Source organism: Petaurus breviceps, unplaced genomic scaffold, assembly GCF_028583685.1.
Source record: "Petaurus breviceps papuanus isolate PSGF00001 unplaced genomic scaffold, PetGlider_PUasm1.0 90654, whole genome shotgun sequence".
Lineage (NCBI taxonomy): Eukaryota > Metazoa > Chordata > Mammalia > Diprotodontia > Petauridae > Petaurus > Petaurus breviceps.
Window position 1 is genome coordinate 919554 of NW_027187301.1, and position 19170 is coordinate 938723.

The window sequence follows — 19170 nt, forward strand, 5'->3', positions numbered from 1 at the left end:
AAGAAACTAAGTCAAACAGGGTTAAGTGAGTTGCCCAGGGTCACATAGCTCTGAGGCACTTTTGAATTCAAGTCCGCCAAAATCCAGTGCTGGTACTCTATCCCCTGTACCACCTAAATATTGTTAATCAAAGGGAAATATTTTTTAGGGTCAAGGTGAGCAGATTGCTATTTTTTGATGAGGAGTGTCCCAAGTCAGACTCCAATATCTATCACCAAGGTTTGACTCCCTTCCTACCAAATGCTAGTTGCACAATGAATATACATAGCAGATAAACCCATTTCTCCAACTCAATAGCAAATCAGAGATCAGAATTAGAAAAAAAGAATATGCTCCCTCTGAGAGCAAGACAACTCAGCTCAATCAAGAGAATCTCAGGTCTATCTAAGGAAAAATTCTCCAAAGTCTCTAGTGTAGCAATCTGGGGATATGAACGTGATCAAGAGTGCTGGCTCCTCTACATTGGACTTCAGCCTAATCACTCTCTTTCTTCAGAGACCTGAACCAAGTCCAGTAGCCCATGTCTCCTCTCTTAAGAATATTTACCTTCTCTCCCAAGTTCTTGCCAACTCTGCCCCTCACAAAAACATGGGACATTGAATAATCTTCATCAATGAAGAGTTATGCAAATGAACTTGGGGATGGATTTATATTAAAAATAAATTTTTATTGTGTTTTATACTACCAGCATATTTTTTCCAGCATTCCTTCTCAGAGAGCAATCTCATATAACAATGTTTTTGGAGAGAAAAAAATCAGCAAAACCAACCAATGCCATACAAAAGTCTGAAAATAATATACTATATCTATAGACCCAAATCTCTGTAAAGAAGTGAGATGGGAAGGGACGGTCTTTATATATTTCTTCTTTGAGGACATTCTTGTTCTTTTAATGCTGGACATGGATTTTTAATTGTTGTGTAGTTGCTATTTAACTTAAATTAACAATTTACTTTGTTGTAGTTATAGGGGTAGGTAAATGGCAAAAAAGATAGGATGCCAGGCCTGGAATCAGGAAGACTCATTCCAGATTTCTAATCCAGCCTCAGACACTTATTAGCTGTGTGATGCTGGGAAAGTCACTTTACCATGTTTGCCTCAGTTTCTTCATCTGTAAAATGAACTGAAGAATATGGCAAACCTCTCCATAGTGTCTTTGCCAAGAAAACTCTGAATGGGGTCACAGAGAGTGGGATAAGACTAAAAAATGACAACTGAATTTGATCACTTCAGACAAGTCACTGATCTCTCTCTGAGGCCATTTCTCCATCACAGAGCTTTGTCTGGAAAGACCTTTGTAAAATGCTATTGTAATATGTGAATCAATAAAACACCAAAGAAGATTGCTCACATTTCACATTTTGTTTGTTTTACAGAGCTGAAGTGATTTTTAATGTTTAATAATTCCTAAATTTTGGTTTTAATTCTGTATATAGATTTTAGTCATTAAAAAGTTAAATTGAAAATTGAAGGATGGAATCAATATTGTCCTTCAGAATGCCATTCCTTTTAAATCATATTCAGAAGTAGACAGCTGGTCTGCAAATTAACCAATATGAATGCACTACAAAAAAAACCCAAACAAGATACATATTATGAAATGCAAAATGGATAATTTTGACTACATTAAATTGAAAAGGTTTTGTACAAACAACACCAAGGCAACCAAAATTAGGAAGGAAAGCTGAAAACTGGGAAAAGAAGTTTTTCCAACCAGTGTCTCTGATAAAGGCCTTATTTCTAAAATATAGAGACAACTGAGTCAAATTTATAAGAACACAACTCATTCCCCAATTGATAAATGGGCAAAGGATAAGAACATTTTTTCAGAGGAAGAAATTAGAATGATTTATAATCACATAAAAATGTTCTAAATCACTAGCAATTAGAGAAATGTAAATCAAAACAACTCTTAGGTACCACATCACATCCATCAGATTGGCTAACATGACAAAACAGGAAAATGATAAATTCTGGAGAGGATGTGGGAAAATTGGAACACTAATGTTTTGTTGGTGGAGTTGTGAACTGATCCAATTATTTTGGAGAACATTTGGAACTATGCCCAAAGGGCTACAAAAATCTGCATACCCAGCGGAGCCAAGATGGCAGAGTAGAAGCACAACCTTCCAGTGGCTCTGGCTTCCACCTTCCCCAATCTATGTAAAAAGGGGACTGTAAACAAACTTTGGAGCTGCAGAACCCACAAAATGAAACAGAGAAGCTAACCTCCCACTGAGGACAGCCCGGCAGGCCGGCAGGAATCCAGCACAGCGCTCTGGGAGCTGAGCCCAGCCCCACGCCAAGGCTTTAGCTCCAGGGAGGGCCTGACCAGCCGCCTGGCCTGAGGGACTCCAGACCAGCAGCAGCAATGGCCGGTTCCACATTTATCAACACATAGATGCGAAGGACAAAATGAGAAGTCAGTGCGGTCTGGACTTTGGGACTAGTGAGTGGGAATGCATGGCTTTTACCCCTGGGGTGAGAAGCCGCTGAGATGCCAGCACAGCTAGCCAGCGCCATATGGCAGCTTCAGCTCCTGACCTGCAGAGTGTAGGGGGACCAAGCACCAGTCTGAAGGGCAATCGCTATTGCTTTAACCTGCTTGGATCTGGATTGCAGTCTAGGGTGGAGGTCCTGGTGTGTGTGTCCAGCTTGTCAGAGCATGTGGAGACCTCAGAGAGGGCACCCATCTAATATCTCTGGCAGCTGAGAAAACCCCAGCGTTTGGGATGAAAGCTCCTCTGTCTGGTGGCAGAGTCCTACTGTGGCAAAAAGCCCAAAAGTCAAGTAATTGAGTGACAAAATGAGCAGGCAAAGGAAACAAAGCAGACAGAAGATTCCAACATTACACTCCTACTTTGGGGACAAAAAGGAGCAAAGCATGCAACAGGAGGAAGACATTGAAGTCAGAACTCCTGCACCAAAAGCTTCAAAGGAAAATACGAGTTGGTTACAGGCCATAGAGGACCTTAAGAAGCAGATAAGAGAAGTGGAGGAAAAATTGGGAAGAGAAATGGGAACAATGCAAGAAAATTATGAAATGAGAGTCAACAGCCTGACTGAGGAAAATAATATTTGTAAAGAGCAAATGCCTTCAGTTGGATGACAGGAAAGCTCATTCTTAATTTTGAAACTGGCCACAGACTGGACACCTCCGCTCCTTCATGCTCAGAACTTCCCCTTCTCATGCTTCTCTTGCTTCTTGTATCTGAATGTCAAATTTTCTATTCAACTCTGTTTTTTTCATCAAGAATGCTTGAAAGTCCTCTATTCCACTGAATGACCATATTTTCCCCTGAAACATGATACTCAGTTTTGCTGGGTAGGTGATTCTTGGTTTTAATCCCAGCTCCTTTGACCTCTGGAATATCCTATTCCAAGCCCTTTGATCCTTCAGTGTAGACCCTGCCAGATCCTGTGTTGTCCTGATTATGGTTCCACGGTATTCAAATTGTTTCTTCCTGGATTCTTGTTATATTTTCTCCTTGATCTGGGAACTCTGGAACCTGGCTATAATATTCCTAGGAGTTTTCTTTTTGGGACCTTTTTCAGGGGGTGAGCAGTGGATTCTTTCAACCTCTATTTTGTCCTCTGGTTCTAAAACATCAAGGCAATTTTCCTTGAGAATTTCTTGAAGGATGATTTCTAGGTTCTTTTTTTGATCATGGCTTTCAGGTAGTCCAATAATTTTTAAATTATCTCTCCTGGATCTATTTTCCAGGTCAGTGGTTTTTCCAATGAGATATTTCACATTGCCTTCTATTTTTTTTCATTTGTTTGGATCTGCTTAATAGTATCTTGATTTCTCATAAAGTCACTAGCTTCCATTTGCTCCAATCTAATTCTGAAGAAATTATTCTCCTCAGTGAGCTTTTGAGATTCTTTTTCCATCTGGCAAATTCAGCTTTTTAAAGGCATTCTTCTCTTCATTATCTTTTTGAGCCTCTTTTGCCATTGAGTTAGTCTATTTTTTAAGGTGTTATTTTCCTCAGTCAGGCTGTTGACTCTCATTTCATACTTTTCTTGCATCATTCTCATTTCTCTTCCCAATGTTTCCTCCACTTCTCTTACTTGGTTTTCAAAATCCTTCTTAAGCTCCTCTATGGCTTGTAACCAATTCATATTTTTCTTGGAAGCTTTTGGTGCGGGAGTTCTGACTTTGCTGTCTTCCTCCTGTTCCATGTCCCTATCCTTTTTGTCCTCCAAAAATGAATCCAAAGTCGGATGGCTGTGCTTGCCTTGCTTGCTCATGTTGCCACTTGATTATTTGACTTTTGAGCTTTTTGCCACAGTAGAACTCTACTACCAGAGGGGGAGCTTTGTCCCAATTGCTGGGGTTTTTCTCAGCTGCTGGAGCTATTAGTTGGCTGCCCTCTCCAAAGCCTCCACACACTCTGGCACACTGGTCATGCACCCCAGGGCCTCCACCCCAGACAGTGATACAGATCCAAGTAGGTTAAAGCAAGAGCAATTACCCCTCAGACTGGACGCTTGGTCCCCCTACAATCTGCAGGCCCAGAGCTCTGGAGCAGCCACGTGGGAGTGGCTGCATGGCCACCATGCCTCAGCTGCTTTTCACCCCAAGGGCAAAGGCCAGACCAAACTCCCAGGTCCCAAAGTCCTTAGCATCTATGGGTTGATAATTCTGTAAACCGCCATAGCTGTTGGTGATCTGAAGTCCCTCCAGCCGGTTGTGGCCACCCTGAGGCTAAAACCTCCGGCTGGCACAGGGCTGGGTTCGGCTCCCACAGCACTGTGCTGGTCCCTTCCTGCCAGCCTGTCCTAGCAGGTTAGCTTCTCTCTGTCATTTTGTGTTCTGTAGCTCCAAAGTTTGTTTAGAAGTCATTTTTTACATGAATTGGAGGAGGGAGGAGTGGGAGCCCTGCGGAAGTCCTATTTATACTCCACCATCTTGACTCCCCAAGCTGTGGTTTTTTAATGTAATGTATATTACAAAGGTACACAAAAGTATCTTTTGATATAAATGTAATGAAATAATTATATAAGAAATGACAAAAAGAGAGACTATTTCAGAGATTCCTGGGTAGTTAGAACTGATGTGACCAAAACTAGAACAATTTGCACAAGGCAACAGCGTTGTCAAGAAAAACAATGCTCAAAAGATTTGCAAAATCTAATGAACGCAATGACCAAACCATATCTCCAAAATACCTATGATGAAGCACGTTGGAGACAATATGTTTTTGGATATGGTCACTGTGTGGATATTTCACTTGATTAGGCTTATTTATTGTAAGGGTTTTTTCTCCTTTCTCTTGGTTTTAAATTTGGGAGAGGGTCTTGTATTAGGGACAGGGAGCAATGTCAGAAATCAGTACCACTGTAATACTTTTGAAATTTCAAAGGCAGGAAGAAAGTACAGGCAATAGCTATTTTATTTTTTTAAGCAATCAGGGTTAAGTAACTTGCTCAAGCTTACACGGCCACTTATTTCTGGGTATGGTGCTGAGTATCTGAGCCCAGATTTGATCCCCAGGTCATCCTGATACTGGAGCCGGTACTCTGACTTGCTGAGCCACCTGGCCACCCCTAAGCAATCAGGGTTAAGTAACTTGCTCAAGGTTACACGGCCAGGAGTTTCTGGGTGGGTGCTGTGTCCAAGCCCGCATTCGATCCCCAGGTCATCCCGACACTGGGGCTGGTGCTCTTACTAGCTGTGTTACCTTGCTGCCCCAGGCAACGGCTATTTTAAAAGCAGTGTTTGGGATTTATATTTTTTAAAAAGTCATGCTAAAAACTGGAAATTTGTAGTTTCATATGGAAACAAAAAAAAATCCAGTTTCTCCATTACAAATAATATTAGCTATTTGATTTAGATAAATATCTTGATTATATTAAAGGGACTTTACATGCCATGCTTTTTAGAGTTTTTAACCTAAATCAGTGAGATATTTTAATGGAGATTTGTTTTCGACTCCATTTGAGGAGGCTGAGGTCCTGAGAGTGACTTGCCCAAGGTTGTACAGATAGTAATCAGCTAAAGTGGGATCCAAACCCATGCCCTTCAAACTCCCCATTCAGCACTTTCCCCAATTTACTACACATTTTATTTTTCCCAAACATATTCTCTTTTTAAAATATGACAGCCCTTGGATAATCAGGATTATCCAGAGATGTTCCTAAATCAGGATTGGGCATAGCTGCTTGAGAGCCTAGCATCAAATTATAATACATGAATGACATATGACATGGTTATTTCCTTATTCCACATATATGTATATAACCTAAATGTGGTAAGAAATGTGTGTTAACAGTCATAAAGCCACCATACTTAGCTATCTGGTCCCATCTTGCACCTATTTGCAATGAAGGCCCCTCTAGGGTTTTCTGACATTCTTTTGTCACTGGACTTGATGCTCTCATGAGGTCATCCATTCCATCCTGCTCCATTCTGTTGCTGAGTTGCTCTAATTATCAGTAAGCTGCTTTTCCTAACTTCTGTGTAACTGCTGGGTCACAGCAGCCAGAAGGAGGTCTGAGTGAAGTGGGGAGGGGCAAAAGGATTACAAAAATGAACAGAGATTGGGATTAGTGAGGGAGTAGCTTTTCAAATCAAATAGATCTTGAGAGGGTTCTGGAGCAAAGGGTGGTTTCTTTTCACTTTTATAAGGCAGAGATGAGGGACCACTCCCCAGTGGAGTTGAATTTCTGATCATACTCTCTGGCAAGGTTGCTTCAGGTCCTTGGGCTGAGACAGGCATGAAAGCTATTCCTTCGCTATGCTTGTTTTCTGGGTATGAGTCATTGGTACAGATTCAGCAAAAGCTTATGTATCTGTGTAGTAGCAAGCACCCTAGCATACCCAGGATGGCTGTTAGAACAGGTCCTTTGATGTGCTTTTCTTTTAAAGGAAAGCAATTCAAAAAGGGTTAACAATTTTACTTTAATCAATCAAACATATATATCATTTACCTAGTTCAGGGAAAAAAGTCAGCACCCTGAACTTTGGAGAATACAAACAGAAGTTACAAGTAGATAAAAATACAGACAAGGAAAATAACACTATTCCAAAGACAGGGCTTCTAGCTGTCTGATCATTACATCTATACTTAGTTACCACTGAGAAGCACCAACATTTGGGTTTTCAAAGCCAGGGGCCTCAAGAGTCTCATCTAGCCAAATCACACAACTGTTCCCAAAGTGAGCCCCAAAGAAAAACCTTGCCTCAGAGGTATATATAGCCTTCTCCAGGATCAGAGAACATCACAACCCTTGCAACCCACTTGACTACAAAGTAACAAAAGTTGTGCCTTCCTGAAAAACACGCCTCCCACCACAGGCTCCATGTGAGCATATTCAGCCTATATAGAGCATATTTTGAAATCAGGAAAGGGCCTCAAATTCACCTAGGCCTATTCAGGGGCAGGGAAGATCTTCAAATTCCTATTACTATCACAATTGGTGGGGTGAAGTTTTTTTCCCCTTTTAACATCAGGGAGAGTGTGACTGAGGTGCCAAGTCAATCCTAAGCAGATGTCATAGTTTCAGCATGGAACACTGGATGAGGAGGCTGGAACTCTGCCACAAATTCAATCATTTATCAGCCACATGGACTTAAGTACATCACCTAACTTTTTTTTTTGTTTGTTTTGCTTTTTGGAGGGCAACTGGGATAAGTGACTTGCCCAAGGTCACACGGCTAGTGTGTCAAGTGTCTGAGGCCAAATTTGAATTCAGGTCCTCCTGACTCCAGGGCTGGTGCTCTATTCACTGTGCCACCTAGCCACTACATTACCTAACTTCTTAATGTGTCAGGTTCTTTAACCTAAGAAAACATGTGTTTGGTTGCTTCCAAATCTAAAATTCTATGGTTCTGTGGGATTAAGCTCTGAAGTACATTTATTCTGGGACTATCATTGTCTTTGCCTGTCTTTTCTTACCAATTCTATATTACCCACTTCATTAAGAAGAGGCACAGATTTTAACACAGCACCCTGAATGCCATGGGAAGAAACAGCAATCAACACAGAGAAAAATGCCAGTCTCACTACTAATTCTGGATCATCACCTATCTCTTTGGAAATACTGTAGCATACTGCATTTGCTAATTCTAACACTGACTTATAATTCACCCTTCCAAACACTTGAAATGGTCTGAAATGACAAACTAAGGCAAAAGCAAACAGTAAGTTACTTTAAAAAATAGATTTTAAGAAAGGAAAAGTACCTTTTAATGTAGCATCATTTAATTTCCAAAAAAATTATACTTCAAAGTTACAAGTTCTTTTCTGTAACAAAAGTTGTGCTACTAGACGGATTACTTTTGGATTCACCAAACAATCTAACAAGTCATCTGTAGAGATGAATGGTTGAGAAGGGCACATGGGGCTGTCAGAAACAATGCTATCTGCAAGTGGGATCTCGGCTTTATTCATCACTGGTTGCTCTTCTGCACAATTTAATTTCCCCATGTGTTCCCCACTTTCTGTGACAATGTCTTTAATATCAGTCTCAGCTATTCCTCTTTCTGAAGATTCATCTTGAAGACTGGGTAATACAGGAATAAGATCCAGGCCAAAGGGAATCTTCTCCTCAGGCTCTGCTGTGCCCGTAGCTAAGTTATGATGAGGTGATTTTTTCTCCTTTGTTCTGGTGTGTACATCCAATTTCCTCTTTTTCAAGGGCGCCTCCACTCTGTGCTCACCATTTATTTCAAACTCTGTGGGTGTTAATGTTTCTCCTACTTTACTGTGTTCCAAATAGGCAGAAATGGCTCCATTTATATACTGACAATTGATTTCATGACATGTTCCTTCTACCTAAGGAAAAGGAAAGATTCTTTTTTAATGTAAGTTTGTCTTCAAGTTTCCTACAAAATGAATAGCTTCATCTGAAGCTATCTTCCCAATAAATTATCAATTGATACAATAAAAATAAGAGGTTCCCTACTTCTGTAGGGTTTAACCAGGCTTTGGTATTTGTGGGATCTTCTGCAGCTTTCAAGGCACACACTAGCATTCGGGTGATGGCCTCTTCTATCCGAACATAATGATCCTCCTCCTATGGATAAGGTGGAAAAAAAGACAAGCTACTTCAGTGATGGTATTGTGACCCACGGCTAATTCTGGAGAAAATATGTCTATCTTCCTTGAAGTTCTACTGGTTTCTTGCCAATGACACATGATGTTTTAAGAACACATTGGCCAATCCTTGAGAAGCAGACACACACTTTCTATGTATCTAGGTAGTATATTCCTCGCAGAAGCATCTATATACAAACTAACCTAGAACATTTTTGTTTAATCCAACTCATTTCAGATGTTTTCAAACTTTTTTCATTTTGATACATTTAGAACTTTAAAAGTTTCTAAGACACAACAAGTATGAGAGTACACATCTCTACAATAAAATCTGGCAAGGTCTTCCTTAAGTATTTAGGAGGAATAAAGGAAGTGAATGGTAGCCTTTCATAAACTTTTGCCTACAATACTGAAGACAGCTTGGGATGAGAAGGGCAGTCCTTACTTCATCCACACTTCATCTAGAAGAGGCAGCTAGTGGGTATCTCAGTGGACAGGACACTGGACCTGGAGTCAGGAGATCTGAGTTCAAAATGGCCTCAGAAATTTATGTGACTCTGGGCAAGTCACTTAACAAACTCTGCCTCAGTTTCCTCGACTGTAAGAGGAAATAACAATAACACCTACCTCCTAGAGCTATTCATAAAACACTTCACAAACTTTAAAAGCACTATACAAATACTAGATATTCAAAGTACGCTCTGATGTTTTAAAATCATCTCTCTCTTCCCTCCCCTCTTGCCCCCCAAGAACATAACAAAATGCTGATTATGGCCAATCTTGGTCCTGGAGAAATGTTAAAGAGGCATCTCTTCTTTTGGTAGAGATGTGGGGACTACAAGTGAAAATGTTGTCTACACTATCAAAAAGTCACTGTGAAGGTTGGTATTGCTTTTGTTTTCTTTGTTCCATGGGAAAGTTCATTTGGTGGTAATGGGGTATCTATCTTGAAATGGCTATGAAAAAATAACACTTATTTTAAATATAAAAAAACGTTAAATATGCAGATACTACACATCTAAAATAGAGATGGGAAAAGATACTGCATGATCTTATCACTTCAACTAAATATAACTAAGAAAGAATCAAGAACATGCAATCAACAGACATTCGTTCCTATTTCACCTCTTTGCAATCACCTAATACATTGCAGGCTTCTAGGAAGCTTTCCCAACGAAACTTCCTCATCATTAGACTTTCTGTATTCATTAACAGCTGTTCCATCTTGCCAGTGAATGCATATGCAAAACTTGGGTGTCACTTTAAAGTATATTTTGTATCTAGTTCTAGGTTCTGGATCTTTCTTTCTGGACAAATGTGAAACACTTTCACTTGAACCTTAGACTACATTTTGATCCTGGCACTTAGCTTGGGCTCTCATCCAAAAATTGCCTCCCACCTTTGGGCCTTCACTCAGTAGTACTCCATAATCCCAAGAACTAACTCTGTTTTTTTGACATAACAACTCTGACACTGCTGGGCCTTCCCGAAGTCTTTTCTTAATCCCTGGGTAGGAAGGCTTCTCTGTACTAAGAAGATTTTCAACTTCAGCATGGCCTGAGACAGGTCCGATCTGGTTTCTCCCTAATAGAAACAATATACCTTCTTGCTAATGTAACATAAAAGAAGGTAGAGAAGGCAACAATGAGAACTTCCACTTTGTAATTAATTCTTGAAAAGAAAGAAGTGGTTGGTGATGTGAACAGGAAGACAAGAGAAAGGGTCAATTTTATCTTCTTTTTAATGGTTAGAAAGAGAATACAGTGCACAAACTCTAGACTTTAGGAGTACATTTCAAAAAGTTTAGATAACATATATACAGCAAAGGAGATTCTAAAAATAAAACTGATTATTCAACTGGACTGAAAGTTACAAGGTTTTACACCTTAACATTAAAAAGACTTTTTTCCTCTAACAATTACAAAGAACCTAGACGCCAGGGAAGTAAGATCAATGTTGAAGTGAAATGATATGGAGAGACCTCAGATAATTGGACACCACCTTATGTCTTTGAGATTTGTCTGTTTCTGTCTGCTAAGTAAATTATGCTTTCATTTCCCCAGAAAGGATATAGAGCCTAAAAGTCCAAGGAAATAAAGGTGACTATCTAGGAAGAGAAAGTAAGGTGAAATGAGGTTAGAATATCTCATTAGATAACTGTATTTTGTCATGTGCTTGTATTTTTGTGTCCACGTGTCCTGTGTAGTCTGTCTTGTCTTCTTTTCTCTATGAAATCACTACGCCTTATCCCCTAAACAGGGACAGAGAACCTGTCATGCAGGGAAACAGGGAGATATCTAAAGATCTGTGGCAAAATAAAATGAGATGTGAACATCTCATAAAATCTGTACCTTATACATTATTTGCCACAGCCGTTAGCCTAACGTTTGACCAAGAGAGCTACAAAAAAAAGACAAAAATGTATATTGTGGCTTCAAGCAAGTAGAGAAAAAAAAAAGGGAATTCTGCAGCAACCTGCAGGCTACATTTTATGTTTATGTTCTGCCAAGTACCTTGTACTACCCAGATCCTCTGTCTAAAAAGAGAAAATAAAGGGTCTGAAAGAATGCATTTTTACTATCCAGGTTATTGAGATGTACCTTGAAATTCAATCTGATGCACTAGCCCTGGAGTCAGGAAGACCTGGGTTTGGATCTGGGCTCAGACACTTAACACACACACACACACACACACACACACACACACACACACACACACACACACACACACACACACACGTCCACTAACGACAAGTATTATACTAGGTATTGGGGGATAAAACACAAAATGAAACTATCTCTGTCCTTAAAGCCCTCACAATTTGGGGAAAGGTAACATACACACAACTTAGGAAATACAAAAATAATACAAAGCAGAAAGGGATTGGGGGGCACTTAGAAGTGTGGGGGTATCAGAAAAAGCCTTGTGAAGCAGGTAGTCCTTGGGCTGTGCCCTGAAGGAAGTCAGGGATTCCAAGAGGCAGGAGTGAGGAAGGAGAGGATTCCGCCAAAGGGGCAGGCTGTGCCTGGAGAACAGCAGGTAGGTCAATTTGCCAGGATATTGAGGGTGTGAAGGAGAGGAATGTGAAATCAATATAGAAAGATAGGCCATAACCAGATTGTGAAGAGCTTAAATGTCAGAGGGATTTGTATTTTATTTTCGAGGCATCAGAGAACCAGAAGGATTTTCTGAGCAAGAGAACTGACATAGTCAGATGTGGGCTATGGAAGTACCATTTTGGCAGCAGTGTGATGGATGGATCACTGGAAGAAAAGAGTAGAGGTAAGATCATCAATTAGAAGCTTATTGTAATAGTCTAGTAAGGAGGTGACAAGGGTAGAGTCTAGCATGGAGAAAGCACCAATGATCTGAGAGATTTGTGGAGGCTGAAGTGACAAGACCTTGCAGCTGACTAGATATGGGAAGTGAGAGTGAAGAATCAATGATGATTCCAAGGTTAATATTTACAGAAAAGGGGGTGGGGGGGTAAGAGAGAGAAGAGTCTTCAAAGGAAAAAATGAAGGAAAAGGATGTAAAGAGACAAAAGAAAATTCTCCCCTGGAACACAGAAGAAAATGAGATAGAGAAGGAAGGGAAGATGAACCAATTAATATTAAGAGTTACTTAATAAGCATCAAGCTTTTTCCAGAGAGGAGAATCAAACTATGTATTCCAAGAAGTAATTGTGGAAAAATGGCATTTGTCTGAAAGACCGGTATAGATGCAAAAGGAACTCACGAAACAGAAAGGAAGATGGAAAACAAGAGCAGATAACTGGGAATGAATAAAAGAGCATGGCCCAGTACCATCCAAGTATCATCTGGAGTATTAAAGCTAAGATCAGCTGCTGAATGAAAGCAGGTGAATTAAGAAGAGGTAGATTTGGAAAGTGGAAAGTTGGCTGTTAAGAGAATGTCTGAGAACGAGATTCAAAGTCCTGAGACGTGGCTGTGAACATAGGAATTACAGGGGCTAGGGATGGAGTATAGCTAACAAGGGCTAATAAAAGTTTAAAGATATAGTCATTTTAGGAAGTCTAGGACTATGATAAGGAAACATGGTAAAGAGCATTTGGATGAGATTCAATGGATGGTGACAGAGAACCCTACGGGGTCATATTACCTTCAGCCTGAATGGAATTAAGTGAGGGGAAACAGATATGCTACAGAAGCATGATATAGTAGTAATGGGGGAAATGTAATGATGTGGACATCTGCTAAAGCTCTCTTTGCTTGAAACAATGCAGCTGATAAATTTGCAAGTTTCTTTAATGGTGTTCTGTTCCTCTGAAAAACTGATGAGACAATAGAAGAACAGCATTTTTGGATCCAATTCTAATCAACATGAAACTGCCAGCATAAGAGATTCCATGCCATCCTGTTTTCCTATAGCAGACTGCTTCCTTTCTCATTTATCTTCCATCTATTGCCTGCTTCTCTACTGCCTACAAATATGCTTGTATCTCTCTCCCCAACCCTTACTTGATCCTTTCATCTCTACTAACTACTGCTCTGTATTTCTCTGGCCTTTTGTGGATAAACTTCAGGTCATCTACAACTGGTGCTTCCACTTCCTCTTCCCTCTCCACAACCTAGCTTCTGACTGCATCATTCCACTCAAACTGTTCTCTTTTAAGTTACCAATGATATCTTAATTGCCAAATCCAATGGCCTTTCCTCAGTCCTCACCTTCCTACAGCTTCTAATACTGTCGATTAACCTCTTCTCCTTGATATTCTCTTCTCTAGGTTTTTGAAACACTCCTCCCTCCTGGTTCTCCTATCTATCATCTGACTGCTCCTTTTCAGACGCTTTTCCTGGATCTTCATTTAGGACATACCCACTAACTGTGGGTGTCCAACGTTGTTTTCTTGGGCTCTCTTCTCTTCTCCCACTGTATTATTTCTCTAGGTGATTCATCAGCTCCCAAGGATTCGATGATCATCTCTATGCTAATGATCCTCAAATCTACTAGTCCAGCCTTAATATCCCTGCTGACCTTCAGTCTCACTTCATCTGCCTATCAGACATCTTGAACTGGATACGCAGGTAGACAATTTAAACTGAACATCACCAAATCTGAATTCCACCCCATTCACCCCTGCAATGCCACCCCCATTCCTGCCAAAACCCTCCTCCCTTCCAAACTTCCCTACTACTATTCAAGGTATCACTATCCCTCCTAGTCCTTAGGGCTGCAACCTAGAAGTCATTCCACACTCCTCACTATCTCTTGCCCCCCATATCCAATCTGTTGCCAAGCCTCGATTTCACCTTTGCACCATCTCTTGAATATGCCCTTGTCTCTCCTCTGATACTGCCACCACTCTGGTGCAGGCCCTCCTAATCTCACATCTGGATTACAGTAATAGTCTATTGGTGGGTCTGCTTTCCTCAAGGCTCTCCCCTCTCAATTGAGCTGTCTAAATGATTTCCTAAAGTGCAAATCTTTCATATCACTCAATAAACTCCAGTGGCTCCTATCACCTGAGTTGTCCAAAATTTTTATTAGTCATTTGGTTGAAAGCACAGATGAAACATATTAAAATTTGCAAACAATATGAAATTAGGGAGGAAAAAAAAACTTCTGATAACAGAATTAGGATCCAAAAAGATCCTGAAACATAACGTTGGGCACATGTTAATGTTACATTTAATAGAGATAGATGTAAAATTCTCTACTTGGGTTCAAAAAATTAACTTCACAAGTACAGGTTAGTCAGTAGGGAGGTGAACCAATTCCGATGAAAAAGATACCGTTTTAGAGGACTATAAGCTTAATATGAGTTAGCAATTTGACAGAACAGCCAAAAAATTCGTATTATCTTATGCTGCAAGAAAAGAAAACCACTGTACAAAAGGACAGACCACATCTGAAGTAGATTTCAGAGAAAATTAGACAAACTAAAGTCAATTTGTCACATGAAGTCTGGATGTTTAGCCTAAAAAAATATAAGTCTTTCAGGGGCCCATGACAACAGTCTGCAAGTTTTTTTAAGGGCTGTCATATAGAAGTCAATATAAGGACTCCTAACCAGGTACTGGTCAGACTCGGACTCTGTTGCAGTTCTGCCCCCAAAATGGAATGGCCTGACTTATTAAATCTATCAGCTATGGTGTGGATGTGATTTCTGTACTGAGTTGGGAGACTGGAGTCCCTTCTGGAACTTCCTCCTGCGCCCTCATTCTGTGCTTCACCTAGCCTCTATTCTGCGAGTCCAATTTCTCTCTAACACAGTCTTATTTTCCTAGAACAGTGCTTATTCTTCTGGGAAAACCTAGTTCTCCTCATTCAAAACTATTCCAATTCTATTAGTCTCATGAAGCCTCCTACTTGGCTTAAATCAAGTTGGTCTACACCATCTGCCCCAACATCTCTTTCCTCCTATGACTGGTACCATACTCCATACTTACATATGGATTTGCACAAATTCAAAGAAGATGACTTGCAAGATGACTTGACTGGGTAGATGTCTAAAAGAATATGCTGTTGGCTCTGAAAGCGATTCTAAGAGGACTCCAAGAATGTTTTGAGTAATGGCAGCATTGATTAAGTGTGTAACTTTCCAAGTGATTGTTTGAAGCGATCAACCCTCACTCTTCTATGTAAGTTCTTGTTTGTTAAAACATCAGTAATATTCACTTTATTTTTACATATTTTACACTGACCCTAAAGAAATTATCTTCATTCACAAAAGTAAAAAGAAGAATACCAGTTCAATCCACGAGTTTATACTGACAGTGATGGGGTCGATGGATTCTACGTAATGCCACCAGTGTCTGGGAACAAACAAGACCTGAAAATAAGAAAAACAGCTATTAGTATATTAGTAAGACATTTCATTCTTAATATTTAGGAGCAGGAACTTAACTCAGGTTGCTAAAAAACCAGAGGATAAACGAATAGGTACTAAAGTTGGAAAAACTAGGAAATGCTAGACTAGTGATTAAAGATACTATATTCCTTAAAGAATGTGTAGGATTCAAATAGAGATGAGGAAGTGATAAGTTCTATTTTAGACAAGTTGAGATTTAAATAATGGCAGAAAGGACTTTTAGGGGATAGAGTACAAAATGGAAAACAGAAGGTTGAATCAAGGTAGGGCCTTGTCCAACACTGTCAGATGGTGAGAGGAAAAATAAGTTAAAGCAAAAAGCGGGAGAAGAACTTGAGTGTGTGGTGTCATGAAGACTGAGGAGGAAGATTAGAGGGGAGAGAAGAGGGTTTGCAGTAAAATATTCTGCAAAGAGGGTAAAGAAAACAGACTTTAAAAAGGCCCTGGACTTGGTGATGAGCTTAGTGATGACCTTTATGTGTTATTTCAGGAGATAGGTGAGAAGTTAAGACTATAGGAGGCAGGTGGCAGTGAGCAAACAGAAGGGACAGATGAAGACTATTAATGTGAATTTGGCAATAAAAGGGAGAAAAATGGGAGAGCAACAGGAGGGCGACAACAAGGTCAAATAAAGACTTTTTCAAGATAAGGGAAACTTGTCCAGTCATCTCTCCGTATCTTCAATCCCATTTATCCTTTTCTAGGAGGCAGAGGAGAAGGAAAGATTTAAAATACTAAAGAAGGATGTAGAAGCTCCCAGAGAGGGGAGACAGAAATTAAGAAAACAGATGAGAGGGTTATCACTGAACAGGAAGGATAGCTGCTTCCTTGAGGCTGGAGAGGATAAGAGAGTTTAAACAGTGGGTTATTTTAAGAGAGAAGACTGCCTATTTGTAAGCTCTTAAAATGAAACACTTTACTTCTTTTTATCCAGATTTAATTATGAGACATTACCTTACAGTAATATGACAGAGAACTTCTTTGAGTTAAAAGAGTTGAAGATTTTCATTTTAGCTCCCAACAGGAATAGTCTCTTGCTATTTGGATAACTAAAATTATTGGAGCAGTTTACTGCGCTGGGGATCAAAGGATATAGGCTAAGGATCAGATCAGACAACATGAATAAATATGAAAACATACTGGATGACTAAAAGTCATCTCAGGAGATGAACGTAACCCTGTGGCTGAGTACCATGGATATGGAGACTATAAGTAAGGTGAATTTTAGTGTGTATAAAGTGAGTTTTTGTTATTATTCCTTAGAGTTTAGTTCCCAGGACCCACAGCCATAACAATCTCTTGTTCCCAGGTATTAGATATGAGTTCCCATAACTATGGTTCAAAACATCTTCACTATACTTGCACAGCATTATATAATGATAAATAATATAAACATCCACTGTGACTGCACAGTGAGATACAGGGATGGGGTAATGTAAACTTGTGAAGCTATTGCTGGCAATATGCCTTCTTTGTCTGTTACCCCTATAAAACAGGTGGTCAGTGGTCAATGAATAGAGAACCTTAGGGTTGAATGCACAAATGCTGTGCATGCCTTGATGGGGGGAATCTGTTTGCCTCAGCTGGCCTCCACTGAGGCTTGAGGGGATTTAGGAACAGGCACAAGCAGTGCCTGTCTCAACTGACCCTATCGAGGCATAGGGGTAGTTGCCTCCCCGCCCCCTCCTGCTATGTTGAAAAAAAACCTTGGCTTAGAAATTCTTTTTATTGGTAATGGATCCAGTAGGTCTAAGGGATCAACTTTCAATGCAAATAAGGTATTTTTCATTTTATCTTTTTCTTACAGTGTGTGAATAGATCAATCTATGATACAGCCCTCTTACTCCTCTCTTCTGCAACTAAACTAATGTTCACATTTGACAATGCATATGTATGTAACCAGAAACAGGAATGTCAAATAGTAGTTGATTATTATAAACTCTGGAGAACTACTTTGAAAAATCTATGATCTCTTCAGAAGGTTTTACTTTAGTTGTATATTTGAAATGAAATATTTTGTACTTTATTATAAATCTGGTAAACACCTCAACTATAAAGCTTATCCTTCACTATCTCTAAAGGAAAAGCTTTTCCTTCTTTATCTAAAGAGACTTAAAGGCAGTTTCTGCTTCACAGGTCTACTTATCAAATATATACTTTATAATCTACTGCTTCTCATTGACTTCAATTATTACCAGTGTCTAGAATCAAACAAGAACTGAAAAATAACATTGATAACAATTATATTTCTTTAGGAGATTTCAGAACAGCTTTTCAAGAAAAAAGGCAATTAATAGGAAACCAGAAAAACTTTCCTAACCAGTAATCAAATACCAGAAGGCAAACAATGTATTTTTAAAAATCTAGAAAACTGAACTATAATTTATATAATTTAATATAATAAATATATGATATGTAACAAATATAATTTATTTGAAGTTAATTCAGCTAACCACTAATCAAATACCAGAGGGCAAACAACAATGTATCTTTAAAAATATCTTAAGATAATTGAATTATAATTTATATAGTTTAATAAATATATAACGTGATATAATATATGATATGACATAATATAATTTATTTGAAGTTAATTCAGATGCCTATTTCACTTTTGGCAATTATTCACAACCAGGTTCATTTTAATAACATTAACAACAAAATAACTACTAGCTTTTACATAGTGCTTTAAATGTTTGCAAAGCACTTTATATATTATAGCACCTATAATATTTGGAAAATGCTTTGTAAACTTAAAAGTATCTAAATACTAGCTATCAACATCATTGCCTTCATTGTCTCATTTGATTTGCAAAACAACCCTATGGTAGGTAATTGTACCTAACTGACATAGGTGCTATTATTAACAACATTTTAAAGATGAAGGAATTGAGAGAGGTTAAAGTGGCTTCCCAAGAGTCACAAATCTAGTAAAAGCTCATGTAGGATTTGAATTCAATTCATCACTGTATCCACCATGCCCATCTAACTGCCTCAGTCATCAAGATACCCTAAAATTTTATCTGATTTTTCCTCCTGGGTCAACAGTGGTCCAAACTGTCACTGCAATCTCTCTTCTCTAACCCATTCTGAGAACTTGAAGTGGGTGCAAGGGTCATAGTGAGCTCTTTGAGGGTAATCTTTCCCCACTCCTCAGTCACAGAAGCAAAACTCTCTTCCTTCAGCCCATTTCCAATACATTGTCAGGAAGACACCTGTTTTTTTGAAACTCAATATCAGAGGAAAAATGACAGGCAGGGATAGTGAAAAGGAGGAAAGGCTTTCAGCTTA

The 19170-nt window shown here is 39.3% G+C and overlaps 1 protein-coding gene across 6 annotated transcripts in view; it reads right to left on the bottom strand.

Annotated features, from left to right (window-relative positions):
* Positions 1-8192: 8192 nt before the first annotated feature.
* Positions 8193-19170, bottom strand: part of HSPBAP1 (HSPB1 associated protein 1) — a 46203-nt gene continuing 35225 nt past the window's right edge. For all 6 annotated transcript variants that reach the window (XM_069064935.1, XM_069064929.1, XM_069064930.1 and 3 more), the window contains 3 exons: positions 15757-15840; positions 8914-9024; positions 8193-8783 (listed from right to left, as the gene is read on the bottom strand). In XM_069064935.1, coding sequence (XP_068921036.1) covers positions 8226-8783; positions 8914-9024; positions 15757-15840 — 753 coding nt within the window. In that variant the 3' untranslated portion in view covers positions 8193-8225. The remainder of the gene's footprint in view (positions 8784-8913; positions 9025-15756; positions 15841-19170) is intronic.